Consider the following 23,229-nt stretch of genomic DNA (forward strand, 5'->3'; position numbering starts at 1 on the left):
CTGTTAGCGATCGCAGGGATCAGGCCTGACTCTGTGAACGCTGCAGTTATGCGTTTAGTGTTTTGTAAATGACAGTGATCGATCGATACTGCACTTGGGTGGGCTGGGCCGGGCGGAGGGGTAAAACGCAGGTGCTAGCAGGTATCTGGGCTGATCCCGCTAACACTGCGTTTTTGGGAACCCTAAACTGCTGGGGATGCTAGTATAGATCTGATCGGATCAGATATTGGTCCGTTCAAATACTATACTACTAAGGGAGGTGTATGGTGTGTGCGTGGGTGTTAGCGGTACTGACGCTAACCTATCTGACCCTAAAACCTAAGTTATATCACCGCCGGGCGATCAGGGGGCTAAACCTTTATTAGGTAATGAACGGCGGGTGCCCTGACACTATAAAAAATAAACTAACTAACCAGCGTCACCCGTAACAGTTATACGGTGATCACTGGTGAAAGGGTTAACTAGGGGGCAATCAAGGTGTTAAAACCTTTATTAGGTAGTATATGGGGGTCTCTGACGCTATAAAACGCTGACGGCGAACCTATATATTTACCTCCCTAACTAGCGTCACCAGTGACACTAATACAGCGATCAGAAAAGCGATCGCTTAGTGAAACTGGCGACGGGGGGTGATCAAGGGGTTAAAACTTTATTAGGGGGGTTAGGGAGGTACCCTAGACCTAAAGGGGGCTAACACTAACTGCCCTACCACACTAACTGTCACAAACTGACACCAATGCAGTAATCAGAAAAAAAAAAACTGCTTGGTGTCACTGTGACGGGGGGGGGGGGGGGGGTGATGGGGGGTGAAAAGTATGCCTGGCGTGTTCTACTGTGTGTGTGTTGTAAGGGAGGTGTACGGTGCATGCGTGGGTGTTAGCACTACTGACACTAACCTGACGCTGCCCGGGGCTGGTGCTTGCCAGTTCACCAAAACGCTACCAGAAAAACTGTTAGCGATCGCAGGGATCAGGCCTGACTCTGTGAACGCTGCAGTTATGCGTTTAGTGTTTTGTAAATGACAGTGATCGATCGATACTGCACTTGGGTGGGCTGGGCCGGGCGGAGGGGTAAAACGCAGGTGCTAGCAGGTATCTGGGCTGATCCCGCTAACACTGCGTTTTTGGGAACCCTAAACTGCTGGGGATGCTAGTATAGATCTGATCGGATCAGATATTGGTCCGTTCAAATACTATACTACTAAGGGAGGTGTATGGTGTGTGCGTGGGTGTTAGCGGTACTGACGCTAACCTATCTGACCCTAAAACCTAAGTTATATCACCGCCGGGCGATCAGGGGGCTAAACCTTTATTAGGTAATGAACGGCGGGTGCCCTGACACTATAAAAAATAAACTAACTAACCAGCGTCACCCGTAACAGTTATACGGTGATCACTGGTGAAAGGGTTAACTAGGGGGCAATCAAGGTGTTAAAACCTTTATTAGGTAGTATATGGGGGTCTCTGACGCTATAAAACGCTGACGGCGAACCTATATATTTACCTCCCTAACTAGCGTCACCAGTGACACTAATACAGCGATCAGAAAAGCGATCGCTTAGTGAAACTGGCGACGGGGGGTGATCAAGGGGTTAAAACTTTATTAGGGGGGTTAGGGAGGTACCCTAGACCTAAAGGGGGCTAACACTAACTGCCCTACCACACTAACTGTCACAAACTGACACCAATGCAGTAATCAGAAAAAAAAAAACTGCTTGGTGTCACTGTGACGGGGGGGGGGGGGTGATGGGGGGTGAAAAGTATGCCTGGCGTGTTCTACTGTGTGTGTGTTGTAAGGGAGGTGTACGGTGCATGCGTGGGTGTTAGCACTACTGACACTAACCTGACGCTGCCCGGGGCTGGTGCTTGCCAGTTCACCAAAACGCTACCAGAAAAACTGTTAGCGATCGCAGGGATCAGGCCTGACTCTGTGAACGCTGCAGTTATGCGTTTAGTGTTTTGTAAATGACAGTGATCGATCGATACTGCACTTGGGTGGGCTGGGCCGGGCGGAGGGGTAAAACGCAGGTGCTAGCAGGTATCTGGGCTGATCCCGCTAACACTGCGTTTTTGGGAACCCTAAACTGCTGGGGATGCTAGTATAGATCTGATCGGATCAGATATTGGTCCGTTCAAATACTATACTACTAAGGGAGGTGTATGGTGTGTGCGTGGGTGTTAGCGGTACTGACGCTAACCTATCTGACCCTAAAACCTAAGTTATATCACCGCCGGGCGATCAGGGGGCTAAACCTTTATTAGGTAATGAACGGCGGGTGCCCTGACACTATAAAAAATAAACTAACTAACCAGCGTCACCCGTAACAGTTATACGGTGATCACTGGTGAAAGGGTTAACTAGGGGGCAATCAAGGTGTTAAAACCTTTATTAGGTAGTATATGGGGGTCTCTGACGCTATAAAACGCTGACGGCGAACCTATATATTTACCTCCCTAACTAGCGTCACCAGTGACACTAATACAGCGATCAGAAAAGCGATCGCTTAGTGAAACTGGCGACGGGGGGTGATCAAGGGGTTAAAACTTTATTAGGGGGGTTAGGGAGGTACCCTAGACCTAAAGGGGGCTAACACTAACTGCCCTACCACACTAACTGTCACAAACTGACACCAATGCAGTAATCAGAAAAAAAAAAACTGCTTGGTGTCACTGTGACGGGGGGGGGGGGGGGTGATGGGGGGTGAAAAGTATGCCTGGCGTGTTCTACTGTGTGTGTGTTGTAAGGGAGGTGTACGGTGCATGCGTGGGTGTTAGCACTACTGACACTAACCTGACGCTGCCCGGGGCTGGTGCTTGCCAGTTCACCAAAACGCTACCAGAAAAACTGTTAGCGATCGCAGGGATCAGGCCTGACTCTGTGAACGCTGCAGTTATGCGTTTAGTGTTTTGTAAATGACAGTGATCGATCGATACTGCACTTGGGTGGGCTGGGCCGGGCGGAGGGGTAAAACGCAGGTGCTAGCAGGTATCTGGGCTGATCCCGCTAACACTGCGTTTTTGGGAACCCTAAACTGCTGGGGATGCTAGTATAGATCTGATCGGATCAGATATTGGTCCGTTCAAATACTATACTACTAAGGGAGGTGTATGGTGTGTGCGTGGGTGTTAGCGGTACTGACGCTAACCTATCTGACCCTAAAACCTAAGTTATATCACCGCCGGGCGATCAGGGGGCTAAACCTTTATTAGGTAATGAACGGCGGGTGCCCTGACACTATAAAAAATAAACTAACTAACCAGCGTCACCCGTAACAGTTATACGGTGATCACTGGTGAAAGGGTTAACTAGGGGGCAATCAAGGTGTTAAAACCTTTATTAGGTAGTATATGGGGGTCTCTGACGCTATAAAACGCTGACGGCGAACCTATATATTTACCTCCCTAACTAGCGTCACCAGTGACACTAATACAGCGATCAGAAAAGCGATCGCTTAGTGAAACTGGCGACGGGGGGTGATCAAGGGGTTAAAACTTTATTAGGGGGGTTAGGGAGGTACCCTAGACCTAAAGGGGGCTAACACTAACTGCCCTACCACACTAACTGTCACAAACTGACACCAATGCAGTAATCAGAAAAAAAAAAACTGCTTGGTGTCACTGTGACGGGGGGGGGGGGGGTGATGGGGGGTGAAAAGTATGCCTGGCGTGTTGTGTTGTACACTCCCATCGATGTCTTCTCTCCTCGGCGCCGGAACGGAAAATACAGAGCCGAGGAGAGATGACATCACTTCCTCTGCCGCTGTTTACTATACAGCAGCAGAGGAAGCTGGGAACGATCGCGAGGGGGGGCCACGAATTGATTGCCTCCCCCTCACCTCTGATCGCTCCAGGACAGAAGCCGACCGCCTCGGGCATCAGGGGGTGTCCGATTGGACCCCCCGCCCGCGGGAGGCAAGTAACGTAAAAAAAAAGTACAAGACATTTGATGAATGGCAAAAGTGTTGAGTAACCCCCTGTGAGCAGTGTGCAGAAGAAAGCCGCTCAGCACAGGATCTGGAAGATCACCGCTATCGCTATAGTAGCACCAGTTGCTACAGTGATTGTTATTTTCAACAGCGGTCCCTCAGGTATGAGACGTAAATACTTACATTGATCCAAGCTGGACCTGTCTAAGCTTGCAATAAAGATCATACCTGGAGTTCAGCTTTAACCTATTTTATGCATGTTATTTATCTGTAAGAGTCTCCCTTGTGTAGACTTCCACAAGAACCAAAACATGTACATATGTACCTTTACAGCTGGCACTACTGCTGAGCAAATAGCACTATCTTGTATCCGATTTCTTACAAATATCCAAGCATTTGGTTATGTTCCTTTCCCCACCACAGTAAGGATTAGTTTGCGCTAGCGTTGCACTTTGAAGAGCAATCCACATTCAGATCGCTGTTCAGAGAGTATTTGACAGGTGGTAAGGAGGCATTGTGTTGCCTCCTAAACCTTGCACTAGTACACCACAACCGCGTGCATTGTATGCAAATGTGGGGCACTCCATGGAGTTGAATGACTCACATTCTGGGGGTGGTGCTGCCTGCTGAACGCAACAGCGAGTACAATTTTGGAATTTTAGATGCAGTATATGTACTCCCCTCTCCTCTCCCTTTGCAGCATAAGGGGGGGTGCTGGGGGCGTTAAAACTCCCAAGCACAAGTGTAAACAAGCCCTAACCCATATATGCAGCAGCGGGGCAGCTTGGCGTTACTCCTAGCTGCTGCACTTATGCCCATAGAGGTCCAAGGCCCTGTGCTGAGAGCATGTTCCAGACCCACTGTCTGCCTCCCTGCGTTAACCCCCATCCAAAGGGCCACTTAGAGGCAGTGGGCAATTAAAATAAAGCCTAAATTTATTCATGCAATTTACTTGATTTGATTCTAGCCGTATTAGTGCAATTGTGACAGAGAAAATTGAGTACTGTCCGTGATACTTTTTTTATTTGCACTAACATATAATTTTTCAGGACAAGCTTTCGGGGTATGTCCCCTTCTTCAAGGTCCAAGCAGTACTGATTCACACATTTTTAAGCAGAATGTTGAAGAAGAAGAAGGAAAAAAAAAAAAAAAGAAAACCAAACACATACAAATCAATGGTAATAAAGATAGCAGCAGAGTTAGTGAGATAAGACAGAGGGAGAGCTATAGAATGCAGGGGGGGGATACTAGTCACAGAGGGGTCGTAAAACTTTAGCATAATGTGTAAGGAAACCAATATCTAAATTCAGGCCATTATTTTTCGTGTCAAAAAGAAGTATCATTCTTAGTTCAAACGTTTTCCTTTTCTGGATAGTTCTGAAATTCCCTTTAAGAACTAAAACATTGAGGTCTTCTATAGTGTGGTCCAGTTGTGAGAAATGATGTCCCACAGGTGTGCATAAATTGTCTTCTTTATGTTCTTTGATGGTATGTCTGTGCAAATTCATCCTCGCTTGCAACTTCTGTCCTGTTTCACCAACATAAGATCCTTTGCTGCACCTTTTGCATTGGATGAGGTACACCACATTACTGGAGGTACAGCTGTAAGATCCCATGATATTGAAGGTCCCGTTTGTGTGTGTAACATTTTTGGATAGATTGATCTGGTTGCATAGTTTGCAGCGTTTTTTATTGCAGGGTTTGCTTCCATTATTTGTGACTTCATAATCAGAGTGAAGTTTCCTGCTGATTAGTTTGTGTCTGAGGTTGGGTGGTTGTCTGAAAGCCAATAATGGGGGTTGTTGGAATATTCCTTTCAGAGTTTCATCCTCTGTTATAATGGGTTGTAAATCTTTAATTATCTTTTTGATCCCTTCAAGTGCTGGGTTGTATGTGGTGACTAGAGGTACTCGGTTATTTGTTTTTTTTCTTTATATTGGAGGAGATTTTCTCTTCGGGTTTTCAAGGCTGTGTTTATGCTGTTGTTGATGGTTTTGTCTTTGTAACCTTTCTTATGGAAGGAGTCTGCCAGTGTTCTGAGATGTTTATCTCTGTCTTCTGGGTCTGAACAAATTTGGTGATATCTGATGGCCTGGCTGTTTATAATGGCCCGTTTAGTGTATTGGGGGTGAAAACTGGAACTATGAAGATAGCTGCATCGGTCAGTCGGTTTTCTGTATATCGACGTGTGAAGCTTGTCATCCCTGATGTATACTGTAGTGTCCAGGAAGTTGACATGTGTGTTCGAATAGTCCATTTTTAGTTTGATAGATGGGTGAAAAGTGTTGATCAATGAGAAGAATTGGTTTAGATTTTCTTCACCTTCAGTCCATATCATGAATATCTCATCAATATAGCGATAATATCTGTATGGCTTTTGTTGTATGCTGTTCAGGAATTTGTTCTCCAGGTCAGCCATAAATAAATTTGCATATTGGGGTGCCATTTTGCTTCCCATAGCAGTACCCATACACTGGAGATAGATGTCATTATTGAAAGTGAAGTAGTTGTGTGTAAGAATGAATTCAATGAGCTGTGTCACATCTTCAGCCGTGTATTTGTGGTTTGGTGAGGATGATAAGAATCTGTGACATGCCGCCAACCCATCCTTGTGAGGGATGTTACTGTACAGAGATTCTACATCCATAGTGACTAGAAGTGTATTTGGTGGTAATTGCTGTATATTGTTAAGCTTGTTCGGAAAATCAGTGGTGTCTTGCAGGAAACTCGCAGTGTTCATGACTAAAGGTTTTAACATGTTTTCTACAAGGCCTGAGATATGTTCGGTAAGTGTATACCTGTCATACCTGTTTTAATGGGTCTGCCTGGATTTCCTGGCTTGTGAATCTTGGGCAGCATGTAGAAGTCTCCAATTTCTGGATTATCCGGAATCGCATCGATGAGTTCTGAATGTAGGTGGCTTGGTATTGTCGCAATGAGACCTTTTAATTGCTTAGTAAAATCCTGGGTCGGATCATAATCCATTTTTTTGTAGTAAGTAGTATTTGCCAGCTGCCTCTGGCCCTCTTGTATATATTTGTCTGTATCCATCACAACCACTGCTCCCCCTTTATCTGCTGGTTTGATGGTTATGGCCTGATTATTGCACAGATCATGTACAGCTCTTCGCTCCAGTGGTGAAAAGTTGTATAATATTTTCTTTTGCTGGGTGGATATCAGGGATGTAACTCGCAGCCTGAAGCTGTAAATATAGATATCCAGTTTGGGGTTGCGTCCTTGTGGAGGTGTGAAGTCGCTGTTCTTATTCTTTTTGTCACCTCCTATTGTCCTAGGATTCCTTTCCTTACTGTGAAAATATTCTTTGAGCCTTAGTCTCCTAAAGAATTCCTCCATATCTGACCATACCTGTAAATTATCCAATTTGGTGGTTGGGCAGAATGTGAGGCCTTTGGAGAGGACTGTTGTTTCTGGTGTAGAAAGTTGATGATTTGACAAATTTATGATTCCGAGTTCCTCTGTTATATCCACATTTTCTGTAAAGTCAGCATTTACACAAGGGATACCTTGGGATTCTGGATCGGCTTCCAAGTTGCTGATAGCAGGAGTTATAGAAGTTGTGTTTGTTTTATGTTGTTTAGGTTGTATCCAAAAGGTCCGCTCTGTCGTTGTGATGGATACAGACAAATATATACAAGAGGGCCAGAGGCAGCTGGCAAATACTACTTACTACAAAAAAATGGATTATGATCCGACCCAGGATTTTACTAAGCAATTAAAAGGTCTCATTGCGACAATACCAAGCCACCTACATTCAAAACTCATCAATAAGATTTCGGATAATCCAGAAATTGGAGACTTCTACATGCTGCCCAAGATTCACAAGCCAGGAAATCCAGGCAGACCCATTATAACAGGTATGAATACACTTACCGAACATATCTCAGGCCTTGTAGAAAACATGTTAAAACCTTTAGTCATGAACACTGCTAGTTTCCTGCAAGACACCACTGATTTTCTGAACAAGCTTAACAATATACAATTACCACCAAATACACTTCTAGTCACTATGGATGTAGAATCTCTGTACAGTAACATCCCTCACAAGGATGGGTTGGCGGCATGTCACAGATTCTTATCATCCTCACCAAACCACAAATACATGGCTGAAGATGTGACACAGCTCATTGAATTCATTCTTACACACAACTACTTCACTTTCAATAATGACATCTATCTCCAGTGTATGGGTACTGCTATGGGAAGCAAAATGGCACCCCAATATGCAAATTTATTTATGGCTGACCTGGAGGACAAATTCCTGAACAGCATACAACAAAAGCCATACAGATATTATCGCTATATTGATGATATATTCATGATATGGACTGAAGGTGAAGAAAATCTAAACCAATTCTTCTCATTGATCAACACTTTTCACCCATCTATCAAACTAAAAATGGACTATTCGAACACACGTCAACTTCCTGGACACTACAGTATACATCAGGGATGACAAGCTTCACACGTCGATATACAGAAAACCGACTGACCGATGCAGCTATCTTCATAGTTCCAGTTTTCACCCCCAATACACTAAACGGGCCATTATACACAGCCAGGCCATCAGATATCACCGAATTTGTTCAGACCCAGAAGACAGAGATAAACATCACAGAACACTGGCAGACTCCTTCCATAGGAAAGGTTACAAAGACAAAACCATCAACAACAGCATAAACACAGCCTTGAAAACCCGAAGAGAAAATCTCCTCCAATACACAGAGAAAAAACAAATAACCGAGTACCTCTAGTCACCACATACAACCCAGCACTTGAAGGGATCAAAAAGATAATTAAAGATTTACAACCCATTATAACAGAGGATGAAACTCTGAAAGGAATATTCCAACAACCCCCATTATTGGCTTTCAGACAACCACCCAACCTTAGACACAAACTAATCAGCAGGAAACTTCACTCTGATTATGAAGTCACAAATAATGAAAGCAAACCCTGCAATAAAAAACGCTGCAAACTATGCAACCAGATCAATCTATCCAAAAATGTTACACACACAAATGGGACCTTCAGTATCATGGGATCTTACAGCTGTACCTCCAGTAATGTGGTGTACCTCATCCAATGCAAAAGGTGCAGCAAGGATCTTATGTTGGTGAAACAGGACAGAAGTTGCAAGCGAGGATGAATTTGCACAGACATACCATCAAAGAACATAAAGAAGACAGTTTATGCACACCTGTGGGACATCATTTCTCACAACCGGACCACACTATAGAAGACCTCAATGTTTTAGTTCTTAAAGGGAATTTCAGAACTATCCAGGAAAGGAAAACGTTTGAACTAAGAATGATACTTCTTTTTGACACGAAAAATAATGGCCTGAATTTAGATATTGGTTTCCTTACACATTATGCTAAAGTTTTACGACCCCTCTGTGACTAGTATCCCCCCTGCATTCTATAGCTCTCCCTCTGTCTTATCTCACTAACTCTGCTGCTATCTTTATTACCATTGATTTGTATGTGTTTGGTTTTCTTTTTTTTTTTTTTTCCTTCTTCTTCTTCTTTAACATTCTGCTTAAAAATTTGTGAATCAGTACTGCTCTGCTTGGACCTTGAAGAAGGGGACATACCCCAAAAGCTTGTCCTGAAAAATTGTATGTTAATGCAAATAAAAAAAAGTATCACGGACAGTACTCAATTTTCATGCAATTTAAAAACTAAGGAATAAAACCAACTCTACAGATTACTATGCAAAGCAACCCATTATTTGAGATGTCCATTAAAGTGCACATGCTGGTCATACAGACCTTTTTAAACAGCTACTTTGTTATTTCATAAAATACGTAAGAGTTCCATCTAGCTTAAAAAAGAATTCTAGGTAAGGATATTTTTACATAGTTACATTGGTCCAGCATGGACCAATTTACAGTGCATCTGGAAAGTATTCCCAGTGCTTCACTTTTTCCAGATTTTGTTATGTTACAGCCTTATTCCAAAATGTATTAAATTCATTATTTTCCTTAAAATACTACAAGCAATACCCCATAATGACAACTTGAAAGAAGTTTATTTGAAATCTTTGCAAATTTATTAAAATGGAAAAAAAATCACATGTACACAAGTATTCACAGCCTTTGCCCAATACTTTGTTGAAGTACCTTTGGCACCAATTACAGCCTCACTTATTTTTTGAGTATGATACTACAAGCTTGGCACACCTATTTTTGGGCAGTTTATCACATTCTTCTTTGCAGGACCACTCGAGCTCCATTAGTTTGGATGGGAAGCGTCGGTGCACAGCCATTTTCAGATCTCTCCAGAGATCAGGTTGAAGTCTGTGCTCTGGCTGGGCCACTCAGAATTGTCCCATAGCCCCTCCTTTTATTATCTTGGCTGTGTGCTTAGGGTCATTGTCCTGTTGGAAGGTTAACCTTCACCCTAGTCTGAGGTCCAGAGCACTCTGGAGCAAGTTTTCATCAAGGATGTCTCTGTACATTGCTGCATTCATCTTTCCCATGATCCTGACTAGTCTCCCAGTTCCTGCCGCTGAAAAACATCCCCACAACATGATGCTGCCACCATCATGCTTCACTGTAGGGATGGTATTGGCCAGGTGATGAGTAGTGCCTGGTTTCCTCCAGACATGACGCTTGCCATTCAGGCCAAAGAGTTCAATCTTTGTTTCATCAGACCATAGAATTTTGTTTCTTATGGTCTGTGAGCCCTTCAGGTGCATTTTTGCAAACTCCAGGCGGGCTGTCATGTGCCTTTTACTGATGAGTGTCTTCCGTCTGGCCATTCTACCATACAGGCCTAATTGGTGGAGTGCTGCAGAGATGGTTGTTCTTCAGGAATGTTGTCCTCTCTCCACAAAGAAATGCTGGAACTCTGTCAGAGTGACCATCGAGTTCTTGGTCACCCGCATTCCTGACTAAGGCCCTTCTCCCCCGTTAACTCAGTTTGGCCGGGCAGCCCGCTCTAGGAAGAGTCCTGGTGGTTCCAAACTTCTGCCATTTATGGATGATGGAAGCCACTGTGCTTATTTGGACCTTCAACGCTGCAGAATTTTTTCTTTAACTTTCCCCAGATCTGTACCTCGATAGAATCCTGTCTCGGAGGTCTACAGACAATTCATTGGTCTTCATGGCTTGGTTTGTGCTCTGACATGCACTGTTAAGTGTGAGGCCTTTATATAGACAGGTGTATGCCTTTCCAAATCATGTCCAATCAACTGAATTTACCAAAGTTGGGCTCCAATCAAGTTATAGAAACATCTCAAGGATGATCAGTGGAAACAGGATTCCTGAGCTCAATTTTGAGTGTCATGGCAAAGACTGTGAATACTTATTCCAAAAAATTCCTGTGTTAGCCCAGGTTCACACTGAGCTGCGTGAATGAAGCCGTGCAAGTTCAGCTGAACTTGCACGATTTCAATCCCGCATGTCAGTCCCGGTTTCGGCAGCCATTTCACAGACATCTGTGCGGGTTTCTGCACAGATGTCAATGGAAATCGCACCCCGAAATCACAAAAAGTAAATGCAGCGTTGCACTGATTAGGTCTGTGCAATTGCCGCCGATTTGACATGTCAAAACGCACCAATGTGAACCAGGGCTTAATGTTGAACCAAAAGCTAGACCTGATTATAGATGAAAATATTCAGTGCAAAAACATTACAAGTGGTATTTGAAGAATCCGTGTATCGATACTGAATATCAGAAACACACGTGTTATTTAGTGATCCAAACATTCATGTAGAAACATATATAGCATTGTCAAAAGCAAATTGCCACACTTAAATTATGATATGGTTATGACACCTATAACCTAAGATCATAGTGAACGTCCATATCAACAGTGAAAGAATAGTGCTAAGAAAATGTGCAATCAATCTGAAAAAAATTGTGAAGAAGTTCAGACTGGTTTGATGAAGCGAATTGTCAGAATAATGATCCGAGGATGATTGACAAATCCAAGAGCCACAACTGATGGTCACCACTGTGAAGGGTTCCACCACCACTAAGAAACAAGGAGGCTTACCAGAACGTGTGGACCCAGTTGGCATATGCCTAAAGGGTCTAAACAGGCAGGGATGTGTAAACACCAAGTGAGGGGGAATCTCTACGCCACAATCAACTTCAACATCAATTCTACAGCATTTGTGGTGTTGGAGATGACCAGGTCCAATCGGATTTGTACTTAGCTCAGGTGTCGTCTATCAATCATCCTTGGATCATTATTCTGACAATTTGCTTCATCACACCAGTCTGGACTTCTTTACTATTTTTGTTCAGCTGGATTGCACTATTCTTTCACTGTTGATATGGGACATTTATGATGTTAGGTTATAGGTATCATAACCATATAATAATTTAAGTGTGCCAATTTGTTTTTAAAGATGAGTTGTGCCCATAAGGTTCCATACCCTGGCAGAATTTATGATTTCTTGGCAATTTTTCATAGAATATGAATGATGACACTAAAACTTTTCTTTAAATCGTGGTTAGTGTTTGGCTGAAGCCATTTATTATCAATCAACTGCGTTTACTCTTTTTAAATCATAATCACAACAGAAACTACCCAAATGACCCTGATCAAAAGTTTACATACCCCAGTTCTTAATACCGTGTATTGCCCCCTTTCACATCAATGGCAGCTTAAAGTCTTTTGTGGTATTTGTGGATGAGGCTCTTTATCTTCTCAGATGGTAAAGCTGCCCATTCCTCTCAGCAAAAAGCCTCCAGTTCCTGTAAATTCTTGGGCTGTCTTGCATGAACTGCACTTTTGAGATCTCCCCAGAGTGGCTCAATGATATTGAGGTCAGGAGACTGAGATGGCCACTATAGATCCTTCATTTTATTCTGATGTAGCCAGTGACAGCTCAAGTTGTCGTCCCATGTGCAGCTTCCTGGCTGATAAATGCAAATGTTCCTCCAGTATTTTTTGATAACATACTGCATTCATCTTGCCATCAATTTTGACCAAATTTCCTGTGCCTTTGTAGCTCCCACATCCCCAAAACATCAGTGATCCACCTCCGTGTTTCACAGTAGGAATGGTGTACCTCTCATCATAGGCCTTGTTGACTCCTCTCCAAATGTAGCGTTTATGGTTGTGGCCAAAAATCTTAATTTTGGTCTCATCACTCCAAATGACTTTGTGCCAGAAGGTTTGAGGCTTGTCTCTGTGCTGTTTGGTGTATTGTAAGCGGGATACTTTGTGGCATTTACGTCGTAATGGCTTTCTTCTGGTGACTTGACCATGCAGCCCATCTTTCTTCAAGTGCCTCCTTATTGTGCATCTTGAGACAGCCACACCACATGTTTTCAGAGAGTCCTGTATTTCACCTGAAGTTATTTGTGGGTTTTTCTTTGCATCCCAAACAATTTTCCTGGCAGTTTTGGCTGAAATTTTAGTTGGTCTACCTGACCGTGGTTTGGTTTCAACAGAACCCCTCATTTTCCACTTCTTGATTAGAGTTTGAACACCGCTGATTGGCATTCTCAATTCCATGGATATCTTTTTATAACCCTTTGCTGTTTTATACAGTTCAACTACCTTTTCCCTCAGATCCTTTGACAATTCTTTTGCTTTCCCCATGACTCAAAATCCAGAAATGTCAGTGGAGCACTGGATGAAAGATGCAAGGGTCTCTCAGGAGTCCAGAAACTCATTGACCTTTTATATATATACACACACGCGCACACACACACTAATTACAAGCAAACAGATCACAGGTGAGGATGCTTACATTTTAATAGGCATTCAAACCCCTTTGTGTAAACTTGTGTGCATGTTATCAGGCCAAACTCATCAGGGTCATTTGTGTAGTTTCTGTTGTGATTATGATTTAAAGAGTAAACACAGTTGATTGATAATAAATGGCTTCAGCCAAACACTAACCATGAGTGAAAAATGTTTTTGTGTTCTCTGTTCAATCTTTTTTATTGAAAAGAAAACATTAATATCAACAGGTAATCATCGTATGACAGTTAACAGTGTATTTTACACAACATCTTTTATATGTTGAGCTATTAACATGCGTAAAGAAACAGTTATCATGATTGTAAGTACAAGGGATAATCATTTTAGCAATAAGTTTGTGAATCAGTACTGCTTCGACCTTGAAGAAGGGGACATACCCCGAAAGCTTGTCCTGAAATATTGTATGTTAGTGCAAATAAAAAAAAATATCACGGACAGTACTCAATTTTCTGTCAGCAATAAGTGTGAAAGCTTGAGGTTTGTTGCGGCGGTTAAAGAAAGATAAGACAACCCAAGTATTATCATGTGATTGGGGTGAGTGTTATTCTCAAACAACTAGAGGATCACAACTTAGTAAACCTTGTGTAATGTTAGGTAATATTACCGGTTATGAGGTTATTAGTAAGGTGGTAGGTAGGAAGGGAGAGGGGAAAAGGAAAGAGGGGAACGAGAAAAGATAAGAGAAAGTTGAAAGGGGGTGGTCGGGGGCGGTCGCATTGGGCATTGAAATGCTGTGGATTCTGGTCCGAGACCCCCGCAAGGAGACTAAGGCTCTAGTAGATGCTTAGCGAAATCAGGGGGTAGAAAGTGTTCAACCCAGGGACTCCATATTTTGAGGTGTTGAGGAATTCTATCTACGATTGTACAAAAAAACCCATAGACCATGCGCTTACTCAAAAAAAATAAAAAATAAAAATAAGCAGCTGACACAACAAATAGAAATTTTGCTATAAATCTTATACAACCAAGTGTAGCGCTAATATGTGATGCAAAAATATAAAGAATGAAAGATGCAATGACACATGCAATAAAGAAAAAAGGTCAAAAATTAGTGTTGCATGTTAATGAATGTTCATACATAAAAAGTCCTTCATAGTATAAACCCTTAAGGTCACCATGTGTATCGACAAATAGTGACAAAACTGTCCAAAAACTGAATAAAGATGTGCAATAAACAAAATTGTTGCGATAATGATGAACACAAAAATATATGATCGTGGAAACCTTCGAATACAATCCGATATGTGTTGATATACACTTATGATATACACTTATTCTGGGTACCCCAGACGAAGTCCTGTGTGACGAAACGCGTCGGGAGGACTCCACTGCCGCCATTTTAAACATACAAGCGCTTTTTTACTTTTGAGATGTAAGTGTTTCTCTTTAAATAAAAAACTTTTTATTGTTTACCGAATTACACTATTGGCCCCCTCTTCATTTCATGTGGGTTATGTCCGAGGACGCCTAAGCTTCCATATGGAGAAGATGCCCCTGGGAAAGAACCGCTAGGATTCCACCTTCTGTCTGCCCTTGGTGTCCTACCTCCACTGCCAGTGAGCAACTTAAGCCTGTTTGACCCATACAGCATACGCTCTGTGGGTCCCAACTTTCTGGTAAGCCTCCAGTCATCCGGGTGGCGGTTTTGCACAAGTGTATATCAACACATATCAGATTGTATTGGAAGGTTTCCACGATCATATATTTTGGTGTTCATCATTATCGCAACAATTTTGTTTATTGCACGTCTTTATTCAGTTTTGGAACAGTTTTGTCACTATTTATTTGTCGATACACATTTTTTGACCTTTTTTCTTTATTGCATGTGTCATTGCATCATTCATTCTTTATATTTTTGCATCACATATTAGCGCTACACTTGGTTATCTATGATTGTAGCTTCGATTTTACTGTGTATCATGGCTTGGGTAATCCTATTCTTAACTTCGATAAGGTTCAACTTCGGGGTTTTCCAGGCCCTAGCTATTGTCTTTTTAGCTGCTGTAGTGAGTTGAAGGAGGAGAAGTGTCTGGGGTTTAGTGCATTCTATTGTGATATGGTTTAGTAATGCTAAAGACGGGTCAGGGTCTATGGTACTTTGGAGTAAAGTGGAAGCCATACGGAATGCTGTCACCCAAAATTTCTGGACAATGGGGCAAGTCCACCATATATGGGCGTGAGTGCCTTTCTCACCGCAGCCTCAGAAGCATACCGAGGGGTCATTTGGGAGAAATTTAGAAATCCTAGCAGGAGAACCTTATAGTTCGCTTCCTGGGCAATTATATTGTGAGATGAGCTTTTTGTGTTAATCCATATATTTGACCAGTCTTCTGCATTAAGGTCTATTGATAAGACTGTGGACCACTGTACTGTGTAATTGGGCAGGTTAGTTGGGGAGAAGTTAAGTGATTATAGAGACGGGATATAATGCCCGGAGCATGGGGATCTGAGTTGCATATTCCTTCAAAAATGGTAAGGTCATCTAGTGAAGAGTATGAGCCTATAGTTGTGCGGACAAAGTGGGCTATCTGGAGGTATCTAAAATATTCGTTTGAGGGCAGTTCCGCTTGATTTTGCAGGATTGATAACGTCTTTATAGCGGTTCCAGTGACAAGGTCACGTATGCGATGCAGACCTGCTCCCCGCCAGAGCTGGAATGATCTTGGATCAGCGAGGGCTGGGTAGAATTTCGGATGGTCTAGGAAAGAAAGTAACGGGGAGTGAGCTGATATCAATTTAAATGGACCCCGTAGTCTGTCCCATAATTTGAGAGAGTGCCCAGTAATGGGGTTGTTTATAGGGCCACGAGTAAAGGTAGGTAACCATAATAAGTTAGCCACAGTGAGGGGGTGAAGATCGATCGCTTCCAGGCTGATCTACAATGGTATCTCAGTTTTTGCATGAAGGATGGTGATCTGGGCCAGCTGGGCGGCATGGTAATATCTTAAGAAATTAGGTAGCCCTAGCCCCCCTTTAAGCTTGCTACGGAGTAGTATAGCCCTTGACACTCTAGGTCTGATGGGGCCCCATATGTACTTGGCTACTCGTGTTTGGATAATTCGGTGGAAGTAAGGAGGGACTGGGACCGGGAGGACTCCTATATAAATATAAAAGTTTTGGAAGTAGAGACATCTTTACCACCGCAACTCATCCAAGCCATGAGACGCACACCGGTCGCCACGTTTCTGGTAAGGTCGTATAGTGCTTTAACATAGGGAGATAGTTTGTTCGAAATAGATGGGTCGGATGGCTAGTTAGTTTAATATCGAGATAAGGCATCGATGATTTGTACCAGGTGAAAGGGAAATATTCTTGTATATGTTCAAGTTCTTTTAGTGGGCAAGACACGTTGAGAACTCATGTTTTTGTGTTCTCATTCATATTCTCTGAAAAATGGCCAAGAAATCATAAATTCTGCCAGGGTATGTAAACTTATGAGCACAACTGTATGTTTCTATTTGAATGTTATGATTGCTAAATAACACGTGTTTCTAATATTCAATATCGATACACGGATTCTTCAAATATCACTTGTAATGTTTTTGCACTGAATATTTTTATTTATAATTGGGTCTAGTTTTTGGTTTAACAATAACACCTGAATTTTTTGGGGTACCAATCACTAGAATTTGAGTGGTATTTTCTAAATAGGGTCCCCTCTTTTGGATTAGCTCTGCACTTATTTTTTACTACCTTCTAACACATATTTGTCCTTTTGTGGAGCTGGCTGCTTTTTGTTTTCACTGGGACATTAGCGCGGTATTTTTCTTTTTATATTTGAATACTTCTGTACATGTAATTTTTTTTTTTCTTATTTTTAATAAATTTGCAAAGATTCAAAACAAACTTCTTTCACATTGTCATAATGGAGTATTGTTTGTAAAATTTTGAGGAAAATAATAAATGTAATCCATTTTGGAATAAAGCTGTAACATAATAAAATGTGGCAAAAGTAAAGCGCTGTGAATACTTTCCAGATGCACTGTATATATGCATATTGCATACCTGGCCAATCCCGCTGGAAGTTACTGTAGTAGGCACTGAAGTCATCTCCACTAGCTTCCGGGTCAGGTTCCAACCGATTTTCCTGCTGTTTACTAAACAAAGGAGGATGCTCAGAGAATTCTTTGTCATCATTGAGAAAATGAAAAGTGTTTTTTGAATGACACCCGTGCTGAGTGGTCAGCCTACCATGTTCAGTAAACAGCATGGCAGCCACTCTGCACTGGATCTAGAAGCTAGTGAAGATCATTGTAGTAGCACTGCCCACTACAGGGGTTACCAGCTTCCAGGGGGATTGGCCAGGTATGCTATATGTTTAGTTGCATTGGTCCAAGCTGGACCAGTGTAACAAATTAAAAAAATAAAAAAACATACCTGGAAATCACCTTTTTAATTAAAGAATAAGTTCACCTTTTGAAAAAAATAAATGCAAATTTTTTGCAGGTAAAAAATGTGCATGTAGTTTTTTAAAGAAACCTGCAGAGCATTGCACCTGCCATCAGCAAATCATGGGTGCAATGCCAGGCTCCTGCAAAATCTCAGGATAGCTGTCTGTCCATACCTAAGATATGGGCAGGCAGTTGAGAGCAGGAAAATTCATTGAAAACTACAAACTGTTGGTCACAATGGCTGACAGTACTTGTAGTCCACTCATTCACACAAAACTGTAAATTAATGATGCGGCCACGTGGGCGGCGCTCCCTTTGGCCATGCTGTTTTCAAATTATAACAGCATGTGCGGGGCCTAAATATGCGTGTAACATGTTCAGAAAAGTGAACTTAGCCTTTAATAAATAACTTGCAGTTACAGAGGTAGCGATAACTCTAAAAATTGCTTATGATTTGGTTTAGTTGCAACAAATTTAACTGGCTGTCGCACTCTGAAGGGATGCAACATGGTTTCAGTGGAGGAAATAGAAGTCTTCTTCTAGAAATTTAGTAGCCATCCAAAAGACCTGAGACTTCTGCTGGGTGCTGCCATCTTGGATGTAATGTCGGCAGCCCCAGCAGATGCTGACACTCAAGTGACACTCTGTAGTATTCACTTTTGGTCCTCCCCAGGCAGTTGCATTAAGGAATATGTAAAAACTGAAGGGGCAGAAATGTTGGGCCAGCACAGAAATGTAGACATCCAAAAGAGCTGAGAATTATGGTGGACACTGTAATCGGGGTGTGGTGTCTGCAGCCCCAGCAGTGCCCGACACTCAAGTGACATTCTGTAGCATTCCCCTTTGCTCTTTTGCTGGAAGCTACATTAAAGAAAGTATAGGGAGTCAAGGGGCAGAGATGCTGGGCAAGAACACAAAGTGATTAGATACAGTACTTCTAGAGGAGGAGGGGGCTATGCTAGGAAATTGGCTAGTCAAATGTTGTAGCAAGTTCAAAGGCACATAGCATAGTACATGAATAAAAAAAATAATTTATGGAAAGGAAAAACACTGCAAGTAAGACCCTTTTCATATGGCGCAGACTCAGTTTTGATCAGCATGGGATCTGTCGGGATCTCTTGCTGGTCAGAGCAGGCAGATCTCAGTTCCGTGTTCATTCCGTTTATAAGAGCGGGCCTGGACAAAGTACACACTGCTGTATAGGTGACTGGGAGTAAAACTCCACTCTCCTTTTACACTCGGCTACCTCTGATCCAATTTACCTAGACGGAGAAGGATTGATCCCCTTCTGTTTTTAAGGGAGTGGACCGGAACGGCAGTAGGCTGGTGTAAACGGACACAAGTCTGTTTACACCTCCCGGTCCATAGGGGTGAATGGACTATCCGATCAGGTCAGCCTAAAAAACTGACGGCAGACTTGATCGGAACGGTTGTATGAGAGGAGCCTATACATTTAAAATGCTTGATTTCTCTTTGCTTTTACCTGCATTATTTTGATCCCTTTAACCACTTCAGCCCCGGAAGATTTTACCCCCTTCCTGACCAGAGCACTTTTTACAATTTGGCACTGCATTTCTTTAACTGACAATTGCGCGGTCATGCAATGCTGTACCCAAACAAAATTTGCGTCCTTTTTTCCCACAAATAGAGCTTTCTTTTGGTGGTATTTGATCACCCCTGCGGTTTTTATTTTTTGTGCTATAAACAAAAAAAGAGTGACAGTTTTGAAAAAAAACAATATTTTTTGCTTTTTGCTATAATAAATATCCCCAAATTTAAAAAAAAAATCAGTTTAGGCAAATATCAATTCTTCTATGTATTTTGGTAAAAAAAATCACAATAAGCATATATTGATTGGTTTGCGCAAAAGTTATAGCGTCTACAAACTATGGGAAAGATTTATGGCATTTCTATTATTTATTGATTTTTTGCTAGTAATTGTGGTGATCTGCGATTTTTAGCGACATTGCGATAGACAGATCAGACACTTTTGACACATTTTTGGGACCATTGACATTTATACAGCGATCAGTGCTATAAATATGCACTGAATACTGTGTTAATGTCACTGGTAGGGAAGGGGTTAACACTAGGGGGCGATCAAGGGGTTAAATGTGTGTTCCCTAGATGTGTTCTAACTGTATGGGGATGGGACTGACGGGGGGAGGAGACATATTTGTAGTTTCTACTTAGTAGGAACAAACAATGTCTCCTCTCCCCTGACAGAACAGAGATTTGTGTGTTTACACACACAAATCCTTGTGCTGGCTCTCGTGCACGCGATCAGCGGCGATCGCGCCCCCGGCCACATGCATCAGGTCCCCCGCTGTGCAAGGGAAGGATGTACCCATACAGGGTTTTGCCCAGGAGAGCCATTGTGCCACAGTATAAGTACGTGAGCCGGTCGGGAACCGGTTAAGCTGTCTTGAACATTTTGGTCAAACTTCTGCTTCTTAACTTAATAAGCATTCTTTTATTTTCCAGAATTCCAAAACATGTCAAATGAGAGAGCTAGAAAAATTCCCCTTTCCCAGCTTTACTGGACTAAATATTGATCCTAGTGAGAATGCCAGCTGTAAAAGGAAAACAACATCAATGGACACTTTGTATTTGGCAACTTCAAGTGATCAAATATCTAAAAAACCAAAACATACTGGTTCTTTGGTACAACATGTGAGTAAAGAAAGTGATGATCAGAGACCTCAAACTGCTCCTACACTTCTAAAGCATTGCTCTGACAAAAACAAGGAATACAATATATTGGCTGTTGTACTTCAGCCCTGTCATGTTAAAGAAATCCAGGCCAAAAGCAGACCAAACTCAGGTTCATTTCCCTTGGCAACAATTGTTGTTCTGGACCAATCAGGAGTCAATTGTAAAATACTTATGTGGAGGACTGCTGCTTTTTGGAGTTTGGCCTTATTGCCTGGTGATATCATAATGCTAACAAATTTGACAGTTTGCAAAGATGAGTGGAGCAAGGAAACCTTCCTTCAATCTACATTTAAAAGCTGTTTTTGTAATTTAGGAAACTGCTCTCTTCTTACCACAGATGAATATAAAAACGTGGAATATTTGGCTCTGCAGGAGTTGCTGTACTATATATCAACCGAACATTGCTACTTGCAAGATCTCCCTTCTCGTCCTCCTCAGCAACTTGATTGCACACAGCATGCAAGACTTTCTAAGCTTCAGCCAGAAGTGTTAGTACATTCAATATTAAAAGTTGTTCGCATATCCATCCTAAAAGAGTGCACATATAATTTCAAGGGGTTGCAGCAAAATAAAGTCATTTTGACTGTAGAAGAAGCCAAAGGGCAAATTGGCACATTAATTTTGTGGGGAAAAAGTGTCTCCTGGTGTGAGCAGATCCGCATGAAAAGAGATTGCATCTGGGTATTTAAGTATTTATTTTGCAAAAAGAGTTTAATTTCAGGGGATGTAGAGTTACATACAACACTATGGTCATCCTGTGAATGCTTATTTGATGATGACAAAAGAGCTATAGATTTTCAAAAGAGATATGAAAATGTATCTTCTCCAAAGCTATTGAGTCTAAGGACGGTCATTGAAGGTAGATATTCAGGTAACTTTCAGATTAAAGTCAGCATTTCTGAATTCAAGTTTCACGTTCCAGGCAATCAAAACATTTGTGTGAACAAGCAAACTTCCATAACCAAGATTCTTAGTTCCCTGCCTTCGGTTATATACTCAGGCTGTGGAAATTGCAGAAAAGAACTAAGAATAGATCGTAATGATGTGTATGAGCAGTGCTTCTTTTGTTTACCTTTTACCCAGATTAGACTTTTCTACAGGCCTGTCTTAATGACTGTCAGGAATGAGGGAGATGAGATTTTTGTCCATGTACCATCAGATGTTCTTGAGAAAATCTTCTTAAATATTTCCCCGAATTTATTACACAAACTTGTTTTTGGATCATCAAATGTAACACATGGAGCCATAGTTGCAGATACTTGCCACTCACTTTTGGCAGATAATAGCGAATCATATTTGCTTGCAATAAAAAGTCATTTTTCACTTGATGAAAATAGTGTACTGCTTGAGCAGGAATTTCATGTACTATCTTTCCTTGTAAACATTTAAAAGGTAACTTCTTCAAAACTTTTTTTTGATGGTTATTTAATTTCATTAGGCTTGCACAAACGCTTTCTGCTGTTCCCAGTGGGAAATAAAAAGTGGAAGTGTTGAAACAGTGTAATGCAAATGTAATACCATGTATGTAAACATTCCATATTAAACAGTGTCAGTTAAAAAAATTATATATTTAATGCATCTCTGCAATACATGCATCTTCTGCATCTTCCCATGTTTTATCACTTAAAGGGTAATTCCAGTTTTAATTTTAATTGTTTTCTTCCTTGCGTAATATGGCATTTTAATGCTTCTCTGTAGATAAACTACCTGTAGTGTTTGCAGTCCGTATGGTCCTTCAGGTGCATCGCTGTCCCCATGTGTCCAACTCTGTGACTGTGACACTGAGTACTGTTCTTCCTTAGAATACCGTACATCTCACTCTGTGACTTGTGTACGGTATCCCTGTGCAGCCTAGCGCCAGTTAATTTCTGGACTCCCAAATAGCTCCGCCCACATCCCGAGTAGCCCCGTCTACATTGCCTTGACGTGATGCGTGGAAGCGGCCTGTCTGTATGAAGCATCTGTCTGTATGATGATGTTCTGTCAAAAGCACCAACCTGTCAAAAAGTCCAACTGCATGTACTGCGCATGCGCAAGCTCGTGCACGAGAAGGGATTTCTCCTGCACGTCAGATTGCGACGTAAAAGCCATCAACTACACCAACTCCTCTCAGCGTCGCATCGCGCCTTAGCGGCTTTCCTAACCGACTTAAATAATCCCATCAAATACTCCAACTCATATCGCAGCAGGGCACCTGCGCGGGAAGAATGGCAAAGCAATTAACATGATGAAGTGGAAAAATAATGTACGGATATGTATGAGAGTGTGATGATAGTTATGTAAATACATTGTTCTGTACATTATCTTGCCAATTCATCATGTTCATTGCTTAGCATCTTGCATGATAAAAGCCCATATTTTTTCCTCACTCTCCATGTATGTCCTTTGTTTTATGTGTGAAACACACATTTGCAAGATCTGACAGATGTCATTCTTCCCGTGCACGTGCAC

At 42.0% G+C, this 23,229-nt stretch overlaps 1 protein-coding gene across 1 annotated transcript in view; it reads left to right on the top strand.

The window, feature by feature from the left end:
• SHLD2 (shieldin complex subunit 2) overlaps positions 1–22,353 on the top strand; it is a 66,327-nt gene extending 43,974 nt beyond the window's left edge. Inside the window, exon 2 of the mRNA XM_073592703.1 lies at positions 20,548–22,353. Within this exon, the coding sequence (XP_073448804.1) occupies positions 20,548–22,167 (1,620 nt within the window). The 3' untranslated portion in view covers positions 22,168–22,353. The remainder of the gene's footprint in view (positions 1–20,547) is intronic.
• Positions 22,354–23,229: the final 876 nt, after the last annotated feature.

This window comes from Aquarana catesbeiana, linkage group LG07 (assembly GCF_042186555.1).
Source record: "Aquarana catesbeiana isolate 2022-GZ linkage group LG07, ASM4218655v1, whole genome shotgun sequence".
NCBI lineage: Eukaryota > Metazoa > Chordata > Amphibia > Anura > Ranidae > Aquarana > Aquarana catesbeiana.